This window comes from Hemiscyllium ocellatum, chromosome 13, assembly GCF_020745735.1.
Source record: "Hemiscyllium ocellatum isolate sHemOce1 chromosome 13, sHemOce1.pat.X.cur, whole genome shotgun sequence".
Lineage (NCBI taxonomy): Eukaryota > Metazoa > Chordata > Chondrichthyes > Orectolobiformes > Hemiscylliidae > Hemiscyllium > Hemiscyllium ocellatum.
In genome coordinates, this window is record NC_083413.1 from 64,814,603 (window position 1) to 64,832,501 (window position 17,899).

Genomic DNA, 17,899 nt, shown 5'->3' on the forward strand with positions numbered 1-17,899 from the left:
ACATTTAGAAGATAAAAGTGTGCATTTTAAACAATTTCTAAAATGGTTGCTGAAGATATTTATAAAATCACGCACTTGTTAGGCCAAATGCTCTGCTTCCACAATGTAGGGATTCTATGGTTCTATAGTAATCAACTGACCCACACAGTATGTTTTTATGACATTTGGCCAATGTGAATTAACAAAAGATAACCCAAACTGATTATTTTTTAAAATTTCCTTTATAGAGAACACTAATTCTATTTTGACATTGTGTATGTCCTGTGTCTATGCCTGATTGCTCTATGCTTGGGGTTGCATTCTAATGGTTTTTCTCCGGATTATCAAATGACAAAATTGCTGTTTCTTTCACAGAAGAAAATGTCATCTTAAGCTCCATATTTCTTACAATGGAGACAATTAACTACATTTTATTTGTGGAAACTTATAAGCACATAATGAAAAGAACTTAAATCTGTGGTGTTGCAAAGTGGGCCATTGATTCATTCTTCTTCATCAGGTCATTAGAATAATAAAATATTGCAAGACATGTTGCAGGAGCACGACAAAACAAGTTTAGATACTGAACCACAAAAGGTTTAGCCCCATGGAATTGTCACACTGTTACATACACTGTTACATGCATGTGGGCATGGAACTGAACTTTATGTGTCAGCCGTCACGATATGCAGTTGGATTGTCTTGGAAGGAAACACAATTTGTTTTGAAGAAAATCAAGTACAAAAGCATCTTTTCCCACTTGACATGCAATCAGATAGCGATCAATTTTACCAGCAAATATAGAAGAGTTTAGATAGTACATACAATTCCAGGTCTACCAAGAGTAAAAAATGAGGTCTGCAGATGCTGGAGATCACAGCTGAAAATGTGTTGCTGGTCAAAGCACAGCAGGCCAGGCAGCATCTCAGGAATAAGGAATTTGACGTTTCGAGCATAAGCCCTTCATCAGGAATGAGAGAGAGTAGCCAAGCAGGCTAAGATAAAAGGTAGGGAGGAGGGACTTGGGGGAGGGGCGATGGAGGTGGGATAGGTGGAAGGAGGTCAAGGTGAGGGTGATAGGCCGGAGTGGGGTGGGGGCGGAGAGGTCAGGAAGGAGATTGCAGGTTAGGAGGGCGGTGCTGAGTTGAGGGAACCGACTGAGACAAGGTGGGGGGAGGGGAAATGAGGAAACTGGAGAAATCTGAATTCATACCTTGTGGTTGGAGGGTTCCCAGGCGGAAGATGAGGCGCTCCTTCCTCCAGCCGTCGTGTTGTTATGTTCTGCCGGTGGAGGAGTCCAAGGACCTGCATGTCCTCGGTGGAGTGGGAGGGAGAGTTAAAGTGTTGAGCCACGGGGTGGTTGGGTTGGTTGGTCCGGGCGGCCCAGAGGTGTCCTCTGAAGCGTTCCGCAAGTAAGCGGCCTGTCTCCCCAATATAGAGGAGGCCACATCGGGTGCAGCGGATGCAATAGATGATGTGTGTGGAGGTACAGGTGAACTTGTGGCGGATATGGAAGGATCCCTTGGGGCCTTGGAGGGAAGTGAGTGTGGAGGTGTGGGCGCAAGTTTTACATTTCCTGCGGTCGCAGGGGAAAGTGCCGGGGGTGGAGGTTGGGTTGGTGGGGGGTGTGGATCTGACGAGGGAGTCACGAAGGGAGTGGTCCTTGCGGAACGCTGATAGGGGAGGGGAGGGAAATATATCCTTGGTGGTGGGGTCCGTTTGGAGGTGGCGGAAATGACGGCGGATGATACGTTGTATGCGGAGGTTGGTGGGGTGGTAGGTGAGAACCAGTGGGGTTCTGTCTTGGTGGCGGTTGGAGGAGCGGGGCTCAAGGGCGGAGGAGCGGGAAGTGGAGGAGATGCGGTGGAGGGCATCGTCGATCACGTCTGGGGGGAATCTGTGGTCCTTGAAGAAGGAGGCCATCTGGGCTGTGTGGTGTTGGGACTGGTCCTCCTGGGAGCAGATGCGGCGGAGACGAAGGAATTGGGAATATGGGATGGAGTTTTTGCAGGGGGCAGGGTGGGAGCAAGTGTAGTCCAGGTAGCTGTGGGAGTCAGTCGGTTTATAGTAGATGTCTGTGTTGAGTCGGTCGCCCGAGATAGAGATGGAAAGGTCTAGGAAGGGAAGGGAGCAGTCTGAGACAGTCCAGGTGAATTTAAGGTCGGGATGGAAGGTGTTAGTAAAGTTAGTAAAGTTCGTTTGGAGGTGGCGGAAATGACGGCGGATTTCCCTCCCCTCCCCTATCAGCGTTCCGCAAGGACCACTCCCTTCGTGACTCCCTCGTCAGATCCACACCCCCCACCAACCCAACCTCCACCCCCGGCACTTTCCCCTGCGACCGCAGGAAATGTAAAACTTGCGCCCACACCTCCACACTCACTTTCCTCCAAGGCCCCAAGGGATCCTTCCATATCCGCCACAAGTTCACCTGTACCTCCACACACATCATCTATTGCATCCGCTGCACCCGATGTGGCCTCCTCTATATTGGGGAGACAGGCCGCTTACTTGCGGAACGCTTCAGAGAACACCTCTGGGCCGCCCGGACCAACCAACCCAACCACCCCGTGGCTCAACACTTTAACTCTCCCTCCCACTCCACCGAGGACATGCAGGTCCTTGGACTCCTCCACCGGCAGAACATAACAACACGACGGCTGGAGGAGGAGTGCCTCATCTTCCGCCTGGGAACCCTCCAACCACAAGGTATGAATTCAGATTTCTCCAGTTTCCTCATTTCCCCTCCCCCCACCTTGTCTCAGTCGGTTCCCTCAACTCAGCACCGCCCTCCTAACCTGCAATCTCCTTCCTGACCTCTCCGCCCCCACCCCACTCCAGCCTATCACCCTCACCTTGACCTCCTTCCACCTATCCCACCTCCATCGCCCCTCCCCCAAGTCCCTCCTCCCTACCTTTTATCTTAGCCTGCTTGGCTACTCTCTCTCATTCCTGATGAAGGGCTTATGCTCGAAACGTCAAATTCCTTATTCCTGAGATGCTGCCTGGCCTGCTGTGCTTTGACCAGCAACACATTTTCAGCAGGTCTACCAAGAGGCAGGATTTTCCTGAGGTTGTTGGCAACGTGTTTTAGGGACCATTTCCAGATCCTCCTCATGCTGGAGGTTGGAGTGTGAACCACGTCAGCTTTTAGAAAGACAAGACCAATTAATGGATTCTGTCTACTGATGAGGAATAGAACTGTACACCTCTGCTCATCAGCCTTCAAAATAGATACAGCCAGAGGGTGTGAGTTCTCAGAGAGCAGGTTTTCATAATTTGATCATGGCAGTTGGTAGTACAACTGCTCAGTTCAGCTCTGCCTCCCTGAAAGCCATATGAATGCAATCCATGCCAAGATGAGTATTTTCTGTTTGGAAATGAGAATGGTAAGGACTTCCAGGCAAACAATGAAGGCATTGTTGGATGTTGTTAGAGATGCTTGCAGCCCCAGTGTGGTGAACAGGACTTGGGTCCAGTGAAGGAAATATTTCATCTAACTTCCACAGCCTGACAGAGTACATCAAATGCAAAACCAAACTAACAACCATGAGGGTTGTAAATGGAAGGTACATTTCAGAGAAGGAGGGTTTCCCAACCAGCATCATATGGGTATGTATAAAAAGGGCTACATTATTCACTTGTGGGATGTAATCGCTGGCTGGGTCCACATTTCTGGCCTGTCTTAGTTGGCCTGGAGAAGGTGGTGGTGAGCTAGTGGTGATGATCTTGAAGCATTGCAGTCTGTTTGCTGCATCTAGAATGACACTGCCATTAGAGAAAGCATTCCAGGATCTTGACCCAGTGATGGCGAAGTGAGGATGGTGAATAGCTTGGAGGACAACTTACAGGTGGTGTATCCACTGCCCTTGCTCTTTTAAATTGTAGTGGTTATGTGTTTGGAAAACACGATCTAAGGATCTTTGGTGATTTACTGCATTTACATCTATAAATGGTTTACATGTTGCTGCCGAACATTGGTGGTGGAGGGAGTGGTTGCTTGTGGATGTCGTACCAACCCCATCAGGCTCATTATTACCCTTAAGGGGAGGAAATCTGTCTTCCTCACATGTGACCCCACATCTAGGGTTCTCAACTGCCCTCTGAAATGTCCTAGCAAGCCATTCATTTATATTCAATTGCTACAATATCTCAACAAAGAAATAAAACCAGATGGATCTACTGGCATTGGCACCAGAAAAGACAACAGCAGAAACAGCCCTTTTGACTCTGCAAAGTCTGTGTTGCTAATATCCAAGAGTTCATGCCAACGCTGGGAAAGCAGTCTCTCATACTACACAAGCAACTGCCTGATATAATTGTACTCACGGAATCATAACAGCCCAGACAGCACTAACACCATTCTTGGATATGCCCTGTCTCACCTGAGGTGGCAATATAATGGCATACAGTCAGGAGAGAGTTGTCCTGGGAATCCTCAATGTTAACTCTAAATCCCATGAAGTCTCTTGGCTTCAGGTCAAACGTGGATAAGGATTACCTCATACTGTCCTCCCTACTAATGGACCAGTAATCCTCCATGATAGATACGAGGAGGAAACACTGTGGGTGGCAATGGCTCAAAATGTACTCAGGTTGGGGGATGTCAGTTATAGAGTCATAGAGTCCTAGAGATATACAGCATGGAAACAAACCCTTCGGTCAAACCTGTCCATGCCAACCAGATATCCCAATCCAAACTAGTCCCACCTGCCAGCATCCAGCCCATATCCCTCCAAACCCTTCCTATTCATATACCCATCCAAATGCCTCTTAAATGTTGCAATTATACCAGCTTCCACCACATCCTCTGGCAGCTCATTCCATACACGTACCACCCTCTGCATGAAAACGTTGCCTCTTAAGTCTCTTTTATATCATTCCCCTCTAGTCTGGACTCCCCGACTCCAGGGAAAAGATTTTGTCTATTTATCATATCCATGCCCCTCATAATTTTGTAAACCTCTATAAGGTCACCCCTCAGCCTCCAAAGTTCCAGGGAAAACAGCCTCAGCCTGTTCAGCCTCTCCCTGTAGCTCAAATCCTCCAACCCTAGCAACATCCTTGTAAATCTTTTCTGAACCCTTTCAAGTTTCACAACATCTTTCCAATAGGAAGGAGACCGGAATTACACACAATATTCCAACAGTGGTTTAACCAATGTCCTGTACAGCTGCAACATGACCTCCCAATTCCTGTACTCAATACTCTGACCAATAAAGGAAAGCATACCAAACGTCTTCTTCACTAACCTATCTACCTGCGACTCCACTTTCAAGGAGCTATGAACCTGCACTCCAAGGTCTCTTTGTTCAGCAACACTCCCTAGGATCTTACCATTAAGTGTGTAAGTCCTCTAAGATTTGCTTTCCCAAAATGCAGCACCTCGCATTTATCTGAATTAAACTCCATCTGCCACTTCTCAGCCCATTGGTCCATCTGGTCCAGATCCTGTTGTAATCTGAGGTAACCCTCTTCACTGTCCACTACACCTCCAATTTTGGTGTCATCTGCAAGCTTACCTCTTATGCTCACATCCAAATCATTTATGTAAATGACAAAATGTAGTGGACCCAGCACCGATCCTTGTGGCACTCCACTGGTCACAGGCCTCCAGTCTGAAAAAACAACCCTCTATCACCATCCTCTGTCTTCTACCTTTGAGCTAGTTCTGTATCCAAATGGCTAGTTCTCCCTGTATTCCATGAGATCTAACCTTGCTAATCAATCTCCCATGGGGAACTTTCTCGAATGCCTTACTGAAGTCCATATATATCACATCTACTGCTCTGCCCTCATCAATCTTCTTTGTTACTTCATCAAAAAACTCATCAAGTTTGTAAGACATGATTTCCCATGCAGAAAGCCATGTTGACTATCCCCAGTCAGTCCTTGCCTTTCCAAATACATGTACATCTAGTTTGCCGGGAATCTGGTCACTTTCTAATTCCAGTGGAGCCTATCACATGAGAACAGCTCCATCCTGCACCATACAGGTGCCAATGCCTTTTGAATTTTAACCCATTTCTCCTTCACCAACCTTTGAGCCATATATTATCTCTTTAATCTTGTTGACCCTATGCCAATTAGTTTGCAGCTCCAGAGGTTAATGCCCTTGTCATTCTAATTTAACCCCTAGCTGCTAATAATCCCTCAGGAGAACCTCTTTCTTCATTCTACCATTCTAGCGTTGGTACCTGTTGGACCATGACAACTGGATCTTTGCCGCTCCAAGATCCTCTACAACCCAGGTCAGGCAACACAGCCTTCAAGACTGTTGACCCTGACCACAGAGAAAAGGGTCTTTCCCCCAGCTATACGATCCCCGATTACATGTATAGCCGTCTTTTCTCCTCTTGGATGACACCCTCTACTCATCCTCCCTGCTTCATGGGATGATGGCCAGCTGTTGATGACCGCTGCCTGCCAACGATTGTATGATTGGCTCTGAGGTCGCTGAACAGCTTATGGAGTAAGAATGAGATGCAGAAGCCTTTGCATCTCTGAAAAAGAAGGTGCTGGTTTTATCTCTGTTATATAAAAAAAAGACCTAAAGTCTGAGGAAAGTTAGTTTATTTTTCCTCACCAGTTGCTGTAAATTATTGTTTTTAATGAACAAATCATGGACTTTATAACTTGTGAACCTGTTGCTCTGTGCTTCCCGCAGATTAAGAACCTAAGGAAGTGAGAGAGTGCAGAACAGCAAGCAAAATGGATCATCTCAGTGAGTACTGTGCACAGGGGCCATTGAGTTACTTTCCAGAATTTCCCTCTATCCATAACAGCAATTTTGTTTTGTCTGTGCCTCTCTGTATATGTTAGGCGAATCTTATGAAGTGGCTAGAAAGTTAACTAACAGAACTATCTGCCAATGATCGGCCTGGATCGAGGATCTATTTATTTTGACCAAATTGTCGTGCTTGTTAATTACAGAAACCTGATGTATGTTTTGTCAGCCTGGGTCTGAAAGAACAAATTGAGGAATTTTGCTTACTTTTATAAAATCTTTCACTTTTGTGTTGACTCTGGTCAAAGTGGGGCTCGATTTCCAGAGTCCTACCCCTATGTGGCATAACAATGGAGACGTGAGCAGCATAAAATTGAGTCAGAAAGCTTATATGTGTTAATGAAGCTTTCCAAAATTCATACCTAGCCACATTTTTGGAAAATTCTGCCCAGTGTAAATTTTGAAACTTCCACTCCCCTTCCTGGCATGGCCCAGTTTTACTCTCAATCAGGGTTACTCTTGTCAGGGTTTACCTGCATAACAATTCTGAGCTCACTCAGCACTTGCTAACAAAAGTGTATTATGAGGTGTGGTCAAACAGCATTTTGGGATCTCTGTCCATTAGTTACTATCTGTCTACATTGATCCCAAGATTCTGTTGCCAACTAGACCAGGCTGTCTCCTCGCAACATGCACAATTTCTGCCCAGGTGGAAGGAAGCACTCCATTGCAGTTTAAGAACTGCCGATAGAAAACACTTAATCGATTTGGACCGAATGTCTTCCTCTTATACATTTTATTTCAAGAAACTAAATTTCACAAAGATATTGAACAAAAGTCAGAGCAATATAATGAAAAGTAGTCCAAAAAACAGCAATTTTTAAACATCTTTTAATGCATTGATAGTCTCTGATATACATTGTGAAACCTTTTATAGGTAAGTACATTAACAACATTTTCAGGCATAGTTCTACAGCAACTGATCTTCAGTTGTTTTCTACATCTTATTGCATGGAAAAAGAATTGCTTGTTTTAAGTAAACATTAAGAAATCACTTGGACTGATGTAACAAACACATTAAGCATTCATATAGGGACAGTGCAATCATTGAAAAACACATCTCAATTGCATATGTCATGGTGTCAAAACAACCATAAAGCTATAACCACATCTATTTACAATATTTGTCAATGAAGAACAGGGAAAAAAAAGCCTGGGTTTGATGTTTGTTTTACTCTTAGATACTCTAATCCTACACCAACACAATAATTTGTACAATATAATTACATTGATCAGCAGAAGTAAAATCCAGGTACTGTGACATTGATTTACTTGTTATCATTTTCATATTTCATGCAATCTTAAGAGTCTGCATATTTACTTAACTAATTGTACACCAGGAAGATTCATCAGTAGTTGTAGAACTTGATGAGTTTGATGGTTTTGAATCTGAAACACGACTCCACACAGGAACCCTTCTTTGTCTTGGAGCCACAGCACAAACCTGATTATAACTAGATGATTTGCTGCAAATTGTTTCAGTCTGCAGACAAGCAAAACAAAATTCCACATGACATCTAGTACACATGATAAATTTGCACCTTTCTTTATGCTCTATGAGAAGCCCACATGTAGGACAGGCACGAATTTTGGGACATTGCTGAATTTTGCTGTAGGGTAAAGTCTTGGTATCACAGTTTTGCAGGGTTTCTAGTTGGATGTTGGTGCACCCGTCATTGTCACATCGATCAGAGCGTGGTGCACTTCCCTTCCACTCTTTCATACATTGCCAGCAGAATTGATAGGATTTTCCCTTCTCTTTCGCACAAATGATACAAAAAACACACAGGTTTGTTAGGTCTTTTCGTTCAACACAACTTCCACATCTAGGGCACTTTAAAAACAAAAAATAATTAGAATTAGAATACCTGTAGTGTGGAAACAGGCCCTTCGGCCCAACAAGTCCACATTGTCCCTCTGAAGAACAACCCACCCAACTCATTCCCCCACATTTACCCCTGACTAATGCATCTAACCTACACATCCCTGAACACTTTGGGCAATTTCGTATTGCCAATTCACCTAACCTGCACATCTTTGGATTGTGGGAGAAAACCAGAGCACCCAGAGGAAACCCACGCAAGCACAGGGAGAATGTGCAAACTCCACATCTGAGGCTGGAATCGAACCCAGGTCCCTGCCACTTGAGGCAATAGTGCTAACCATTGAGCCACCATGCCACCCCTACTGAACCACTGTGCCAAATTAAATGAATTTTGTAATAGAAAGCATTGAAAATACATAACTTTTACTTTCAGGATACTAGAAGGCAACAGATAATGAAAGGAACACTTAAGCAAGTGTGCTGGTGTAAATATTCTTTGATATTATAAACATTCTTGCATTCATATTGTTATAGTTGAGATGGGAGGAGTTTTTCTTTCTCTGTCTTTCTTGGTTTCACCACTCCATGAGACACAGCATAATCTTTCTCGAGCTTCTCTTTCTTTTTCCATATAGAATTGAAACTATTAGACAACAAGTTTCTTTCCCAAAGTGAATCTCTGCAGAGTGAAATACATTTACCCAAATGTGTGTGTAACCAGTTATATTTTCATACTTTTAAAACCGATATTGAATTTCTATTGAAAAGTCTTTTACATTAAAAATAAATCAATAGTTTTGTCTTTATGAACTAAAATCTAATTAATATATCTTTTCTTTTTAGGCTACATAGAAAAAGTATAAGATTACAGCTTAAAGAGAAAAGATATATTAACAGATTTAGTTAAACTATTGTATTTTTGTGTGTGTGTGTGTGTGTGTGTGTGTGTGTGTGTGTGTGTGTGTGTGTGTGTGTGTGTGTGTGTGTATATAATCAGTTATATTTTCATACTTGCAAAACCAATATTGCATTTCTATTGTACAGTCTTTTATATAAAAAATAGAGAATGTTTAGAAACCTGTTAGTCTGACATTCAGATACACCAGATATCAACAGCCTTCCCTACATCAAAAAGTTAGAAGTGTGAACGTTCACCAATGAATGCACAAAGTTCACCATTGTTCATATTCTTCACTGTGCTTCAGATATTCAAGCAGTCCATGTTCAAATGCAACAAGATCTGAACAGTATCCAGACTTGGGCTGCAAGTGACAAATAACATTCATGCCACAAAAATGCCAGGCAATGACCATCTTCAATAAAAGACTATTTATCTACTATCTTTTGGCATTCCATGGGGTAACCATCATTGAATCTCCATGATCACAACTCTTGAAGTTACCATTGACTGACACTCAATGGAACTCACCACATCAGCACAGTAGCTAACAAGACCAGGTTAGAGGCTTGGAATACTGCAGTGAGTAACTCACCTCCTGACTCTCCAAAGCCTGTGCACCATCTGCAAAGCACAAATCAAGAATGTATGGAATACTCCCCACTAGCTTGGATGGAAATAATTCCAACAATACTCAACAAGCTTGATACCATCCAGGACAAAGCAGCCCACTTGATTGGCATTATATCCACAAGTGTCCACCGCCTCCACCACCAACAGTCAGTTGTAGCAGTGTGTACCATCTACAAGATGCACTGCAGAAGTTTACCAAAGATCTTTATGCAGCATCTTTCAAACCCACAACCAATTCTATCTAAAATGAAAAGGGCAGCAGATACATGGGAACACCACCATCTGCAAGTACCCTTACAAGCCACTCAACACCCTGGTTTGGAAATATATCACTGTTCCTTCACTGTCTCTGCATCAAATCCTGGAATTCCTTTCAATATGCTAATGTAGGTATACATATACACTATGTTGACTGCACTGGTTCAAGAAGGCAGCTCAGCATGACCTTGGTGTTATGAAGTTGAAGGTGTGTACTGTACCTTTAAGAGAGAGTGAATACTGTTCTGAACTGAGAGATTACAAGCACCTGTGTATAAGACAAGGTGGCAGTCCCAGAGTGTACTGGAAAATTGGATATATGTAATATTTGGCTGTGAAATAGATACCTGAGTTTTGGTTACTGTTTTGACAACAATTCAAATGTAACCAATCAGTATAAGTTATGCCCCAATCAAGTTTAAATTTATTGCTTTGTCAGCATCGAATGAGACAATCCAATGTTGGGAGGGTATAAAATGCAGACATTTTCAAAATTGGTTGGACAGCAACAGCTGTACAGCCAGAGAACTAATTGCCCATCTGACATCTGCTCTCAAATAAATGAGAAAACACTCCCTATTGGAGCTACCTTTTCATGTGAAACATTCTCGCAGTAAAAAGAAAGATGACCCAGGAAGATCATCAGCTGGAAGAGTGAAGAGACAGAAGAAGACACCAACTGTGTGGTTTTGAAATTAAGGTGATGTACTTTTAATAAGCATCTTATTGGAACAGCATATTGTTTGTAGAGTTGGAGGCATATAGTAAGCAGTTAAAAAAAAAGGTGAGGGGGTGCTTAGAAATTGTGAATCATTGTTGTTTAATGTTCATTTTTAGAGATAAAAATTAATTGATTTTATTTTCTTTAAGTAGTGGAATTTGGGTGTTCTCTGTCACTCATATATTAACAGATTATGAGGTCAGGCTAGCATAAAGATCAGTGCAATGTTCTTAGAACTAAGCATAAATTTCATTGATGTGGATGTTTAAGGGCATAGAGGTGAGTCCTTTGCCTTTAAAAAGATTAACCATTCTTATTCACAGACAATGCTGCTATCCTGATCGCCGCAAACAAAAACAGAAATTGCTGGAGAAACTCGGCAAGTGTGGCAGCATCTGTGGAGAGGAAGCATTTTGAATTCAGTTACCCTTCTGCAGAACAGTTCTGAACTCAACATTAACCCTGACTTTTTCTCCATAAGGTAAACTGCCACACTGCTGAGTTTCTCCAGCAATCTGTTTATGTTTACATTCTTCAACATCCACAGTTCTTTGTTTTATTTTAGATCTGACTGCCTTACACTTCTATTCTACGAGTCCATTCTGATTTCTGAACCATATTCAAAATACTCAGAGGCAGCAGGCAATTTTGTTTTCAAACAACTCAAACTAGCTGGAAAACAAAATCATGAGAGCTACCAATCAGAAAAGGGTTGTCACCTAAATCCCCCTCACCCCCTGAATGGGGACTGACAGAACGTGGAAGAAGCTGCTCAAGTAATTACACCCTGTTTCTCTCCCATGTGGAACAGTAAGCTGTGGGGAGGTTAGTGATGGCAATGAGGGAGGCTTTAAAGCCCAGGGTGAATCCAATCTCTGCCAGGTCAGGAGAGGAGGTAAGTCCATGTTTATCCTGAGAGGGGTTAATCAGTGTGTGTAACACTGGATGGTAAATGAGAAAGTAAAAGTGAGAGAAGGAGACTGCAAAAGGGACTGAATAGTTTTTAAACCTGTCACCAGAGGAATATACAAGTAGCACATACAGGCGCTTCAACCCTCAATGTTATGCCAACCTGAGGAACCAACCTGAAACCCAACTAACCTACACTATTCCCTTTTTGTCCATATCTTTATCCAATGACCATTTAAATGCTCTTAATGTTGGCGAGTCCACTACAGTTGCAGGTGGGCATTTCACACCCTTCCTACTCTGAGTAAAGAACCTACCTCTGACATCTGTCCTATATCTATCACGGGTAACTGGGAGCCAGGAAAACTTTGTCATTTAAGTAATAGATTGACACCAGTTTGACAGGGTTGCTAAGAAGGCATTCGATGTGTTAGCTTTTATTGGTAGAGAGATTGAGTTTAGAAACCATGAGGTCATGCTGCAGCTGTACAAAACTCTGGTGCGGCCACACTTTTGAGTATTACGTATAGTTCTGGTCACTGCATTATAGGAAGGATGTGGAAGCATTGGAAAGGGTACAGAGGAGATTTACCAGGATACAGAAGAGATTTACCAGGATGTTGCCTGGTATGGAGGGAAGGTCTTATGAAAAAAGACTGAGGGACTTGAGGCTGTTTTCATGACAGAAGAAGGTTAAGAGGTGACTTAATAGACACATAAAAGATGATGAGAGATGAGATAGGGTGGATACTGAGAGTCTTTTTCCTCGGATAGTGATGGCTAGCACTAGGGGACATAACTTTAAATTGAGGGGTGATAGATATAGGACAGATGTCACAACTAGGTTGTGGAAGGCCCTGCCTGCAAAAGTAGTGTACTTGCCACCTTCAGGGGCATTTAAATGGTCATTAGGTAAACATTTGGATCAGAATGCAATCGTGTAGGTTAGATGGGCTTCAGATTGGTTTGGAGAAAGTGAGATTGCAGATGCTGGAGATCAGAGCTGAAAAATGTGTTGCTGGAAAAGTGCAGCAGGTCAGGCAGCATCCAAGGAGCAGGAGAAGTGACGTTTTGAGCATAATCCCTTCTTCAGGATTGGTTTCACAGGTCAGCGCAACATAGCAGGCTGAAGGGCCTGTACTGCACTATAATGTTCTATGTTCTATGAATTTGGAATCTCTAGCTTAAGGCTGCATAAATTCAGAGGCTAGTAAATGGAGGACAATATCCTAGGATGCTATTACAATGAATACTGTTCTAATTGGATAACTTAATACTGAACAGTTTTATTTCCCAAGAAAAATTTGAATTTGTTCCTAATGCATCTCATACACTTTGAATCATTGGTGTAGTGACTGTGTTTGAGACAATCATAACTATTTTCCATTTTTTAAGATCTTAAACAGCAATGAACAGTTTGCATTTTTCTAGTACAATCAATAACCTCAAGAGCTCCCAAAGTGCTTCACAACCAAGGGTGTACTTTGGAAGTACAGTCATATTGCAGTGACATTAAAGGAAATGTAATGAAGTAAATGATCAATTAGCTGAAGGGAGTTTAGGACAACAGAGGATATTCTAAAAATTAGGTTTTAATCTTTCGTATGAGCAATTAAGAAAAACTTTTCCACATAGGGTGGCAGAAGATTAAAATGCTGTTTTGCAAAAAGTAATTGATGCTGATCAAAATCAATGTAAGATAAAAAAATTTTAACTTTAATCTGTGATGGAGATTGAGTAAAAATAATTGTAACTATCTAGTGTAAGTTTTTCTGCTTTGTGCTGCATTGATGCAATCCCATTAGCTGGGACATCATTAAGTCTATAGAAGGTGTGTTTAGGGGTGGCTTTTTTGTGTGTAAAAGTGTGATTGGGTTACTTTGAAAAAGGTTTGTTCACTTACATCTGTTGTCTTGTGGCAATTTATATCCTGTGAGTGTCTAGGAAATTTATGCTTGTGTGTTGTGACTTAAGAGTTAATGGAGGAGTGATGATGATTAATTCTTCTAAATCTGCTTCTGTGTGAGTCCAGTTTGCCCATAGACCAACATAAATACAGAAGGCAATGTTGGCAGATGAATGCATCTCCTAATAAACGGAGTTAGTGAAAATAAAAAAGGATTCACCAAAAATGACATGGTGAAGAAATTCGAGAAAAGCCTTCAAGAAAAAGACCTCCTTCAGAATATTCTCAATTCCCATATTAAGTATGAATGTTAATTACCGATTTGCATTCACAATACTGTGCAGCAGCAATTATGGCAATTTTATTTTCAAAATACTGCTGTTCTTCATCAGTCAGCAGTGCATGCCTGCGAACCTCCACATAAGGCCATTGCTTGTTACATTTCTCTACAGTGCCTTCCTTTCCAGCAGGACAGTGAAATATGAAATGACCCTGCAGGAGGGATTGAAAATGTTTAATAAATCAAGCAAGAAGGGAAATAAAACAGAAATATGTCCAAATAAAATGCCTGAAGTGCTGACCTGGTCTATAAGGCTCCGGCACCAAGCAGTAAGTGAATTAGGGTCTACAGCATGTCCACAGGACATTTCTACTCGCAGAACATTTGGAGTGTCATCTCCTAAAATGGAAAACTTGGATTAGAATTCTGTCCAATAAAGTCTAAAGTTGAAATTTGTCAAACACAGACGAACATCGACTCTTCTGTATTGCTCACAAGACAAAGCTATTCACTGTGCCTCATACATGTGACAATACATTCAATTCAATTCAATTCAATTCCTGCTCCTCAGATGCTGCCTGACCTGTAGCCCTTTTCCAGCACCAAATGTTCTGACTCAGCTTCCCACAAAGACCTTGCAATCTCAGTCACTTGAATTCCCCCTTTGCATAGAGCAGTTTTAATCAGGAGCCAGGTCAAGGTAATTCCTAGGAATGCAGCAGCAGTGATGTAAGCCAACGGGTAAGCAGGCCGTCATGTTAAAATATTCATTCAGAGCAGAAAATGAAAAGTACATATTATTGTGCACTTTTAATTCATATCTTTGAATAATCTGAGAAATGATCATATTTGGATTACAATAGAAGCTAAAAATTAAAGTAAGCAGACTTCCTGGAAAAAAAATGGAAATGTGGATTTCCTTACCATCATGGGAAATTTGACATTTTACAAATACAAATTTTGTCTCAAAGTTAATAAAAGGGTTTAGAAGTAATGATTAGTTTACTGCATATGAGGTCGTTCTCCTATAATGTGTGTTTGATTATAACACGATTGACAAATTGACACGGAGTTTTAAAGGGTGTATTGGTTATAATGTGATACTGGACCCATTCATTTCAACTGAGCTGCTGTTATGCAATTTTCTCACAACACAGAATTGAATGAGAAGGGAACTAACACATCATAGCAGAACTGACTGTAGTTAAAAACTCATTACCTTCCTTTTAACAAGGAATGATCTTTTTCAAGGCTTGTTACATAGTAAGACTAACAATGTAAAAGTTCTTGCCAATTCAAGTGATTTTGAATATTGATAGTCTAGTGTTAGTAGAGTGTAGGTGCTTCAATCACATAATTTCAGAGAAGCACACAATCATGGACAGCAGCTTCTGGATTGCTTCATGAATTCTATGCTTCTATGGATTCTATAAATTAATGTTGGTTTTCCTGGAAGAATGATGACAACAGCAAGAAAGAAGCATTAATGTTTCAACTCTGATATGATTCTTCTTCAGCAGTTTTTCCAGCATTTCCTGTTTTTATTTTAGATTTCCTGCCATTTCACACTACAAAATTAGAGCCAAAGTTAATAGTACTCAGAATTTGTTTCAGTGTCTACTTAAAACATAACTGTAACAAACTAAATCCTGGAATGCTGCAAACTTGATCTGAATGGAGCAGAAAATAGTCATGGAACCCCTGTGACATGGAAGCAGTCCATCCAGCCCACACCAAAGCACATCCCACGCAGACCCAACCCCATCCTATCCCAGGGCCAATCCCCCCGACCTTTGGGCTATGGGAGGAGACATGGGGAGTATGTGTAAACTCCGTTGAATTGAACTTGGATCCCTGGCACTGTGAGGCAGCAGTGCTAACCACTGAGCCACCATACTGTCCCTTAGCATCATAAATTGTGGTAATTAAAGGAGCATTATTTTCAACTACAGTAAATCCCACAATTGCTTTTTCCTATTGCTTACAAATACATAATGTAACTTGAGTCTGCCAGGTGTTATCATGATGAACACACTCCATCTTACATCTTACCAAAAGCTGCTAAATATTCTAGGTGAAAATATCACCTAAAATATCATTCTAACTCAATGTTTTTGTCACTTACAAATGTGTCATTTTGCTATTGAGAAGGAAACGATTGCATAAATTTAGCAGATGGATAATGATTACAGCGGTAAACACAGCAACTGGAGAAATTTAGCAGCTTCACAACAACCGTTGAGAAACAAGAGGGTAACGTTTCAACTCTGACTTCTTCAGCAGAATTTCCCCAAGACTTCCGGGTTCTATTTCAGACTTCCAACCTCCACACTATTTTGCTTTAATTTGAATAACTATTCACATTTGAAATTCAAACCTTGACTGAAGAAACACAGCGCTTCAATTTGTCATTAAATTTGATTTTAAAATTCTTAATCCTATTTACAAAGCGCCTATGTGGCTTCGCTAACTCCCTCCAGTATTAAGTACAAACAAAAACTGAAATTGCTGGAAAAGCTCAGCGGATCTGAGGAAGGGTGCCTGGACCCGAACCGTTAATTCTGATTTCTCTTCACGGATGCTGCCAGAAATGCTGAATCTTTCCAGCCGTTTCAGTTTTGGTTTCTGATTTACAGCGTCCGCAGTTATTTCGATGTTTTTATTTAGTCTCCTACAGTGTTACTCTGAAATATTGCAGTCTCCTGAACAGTCGAGGTTTTTATTGCTTCAAATGACCAGGCTAGAACCTATATACTCCCCTACACTTGTGGTAAAAACGATGACTGCAGATGCTGGAAATCAGATCCTGGATCAGTGGTGCTGGAAGAGCACAGCATTTCAGGCAGCATCCAACGAGCAGCAAAACCGACGTTTCGGGCAAAAGCTCTTCATCAGGAATAAAGGCAGAGAGCCTGAACCTTTACTGCTGATGAAAGGCTTTTGCCCGAAACGTCGATTTCGCTGCTCGTTGGATGCTGTCTGAACTGCTGTGCTCTTCCAGCACCACTGATCCAGAATCCCCTACACTTGTACCTCTCCATAAAGTTTTTTCCCCCCAATTTAACCGTAAAATCTTTTGACAAAGCTTTAGTTACCGTCTAACCCAATTTCTGAGTACGTGACTGGCTTACTGCCTTAGTTTTAAGCGCCGCGTGATTTTGTTCTAGGTTAAATGTTCCATTTTGTTGAAGAGGCTACATGACCCCTGATGCTCCAAATAAAATCTTCTGTCTTTATTATTCAAGTTGTAACGCTACTAATTGTTCATGAGTATTTTACCTGTGATCTCGTCCTTTCTGTTCACAAATTTCAAAGTGCTGTCTCTGGGATCATAACACTTCTCCATGATCGCATTTCACGGCTTCAGTCTCAAATGATGTGGCCGAAACGGACAGTCCAGGTCAACAGGACGGAGCTCTGTAAAGAACTGTTCAAAAGTAAATGAACAAATTCAATAAAATTAAACGTACCTGAACAAACCGAAAGTAACAACGCTGCAAACTCTGTTTTGTCAGCTATTTCATTGGTTTGTTCTTATTGAAAGAGCCAATGAGTGATCAGTCCGGTGCATCTGTTGTTCTGTGATATTTCAATTTCTTCTGGTCTCAGTGATTTCCCGGAACTGTTGGCTGTAGCAAAAATTCCCTTAACGGTTTACTGTATAATTCCTAAACAATGCTGTCGTTCTGTCTTAAATATCCCTCAG

The 17,899-nt window shown here is 41.8% G+C and overlaps 1 protein-coding gene across 2 annotated transcripts; it reads right to left on the bottom strand.

Annotated features, from left to right (window-relative positions):
* Nucleotides 1–7,578: 7,578 nt before the first annotated feature.
* Nucleotides 7,579–17,690, bottom strand: LOC132821585 (uncharacterized protein DDB_G0292642-like). Of its 2 annotated transcripts, none has more exons than XM_060834247.1 (4): nucleotides 17,473–17,681; nucleotides 14,495–14,592; nucleotides 14,232–14,405; nucleotides 7,579–8,597 (listed from the first exon to the last, which is right to left on the bottom strand). In XM_060834247.1, exons 1-4 carry the CDS (start codon nucleotides 17,537–17,539, stop codon nucleotides 8,085–8,087), a joined length of 852 nt encoding a protein of 283 aa, XP_060690230.1. In that variant the 5' UTR covers nucleotides 17,540–17,681; the 3' UTR covers nucleotides 7,579–8,084. The 2 variants fall into 2 exon arrangements, with proteins under 2 accessions (XP_060690230.1, XP_060690231.1); XM_060834248.1 differs by having other exon boundaries at nucleotides 8,436–8,521; nucleotides 17,473–17,690.
* Between the last annotated feature and the right edge of the window lie 209 nt (nucleotides 17,691–17,899).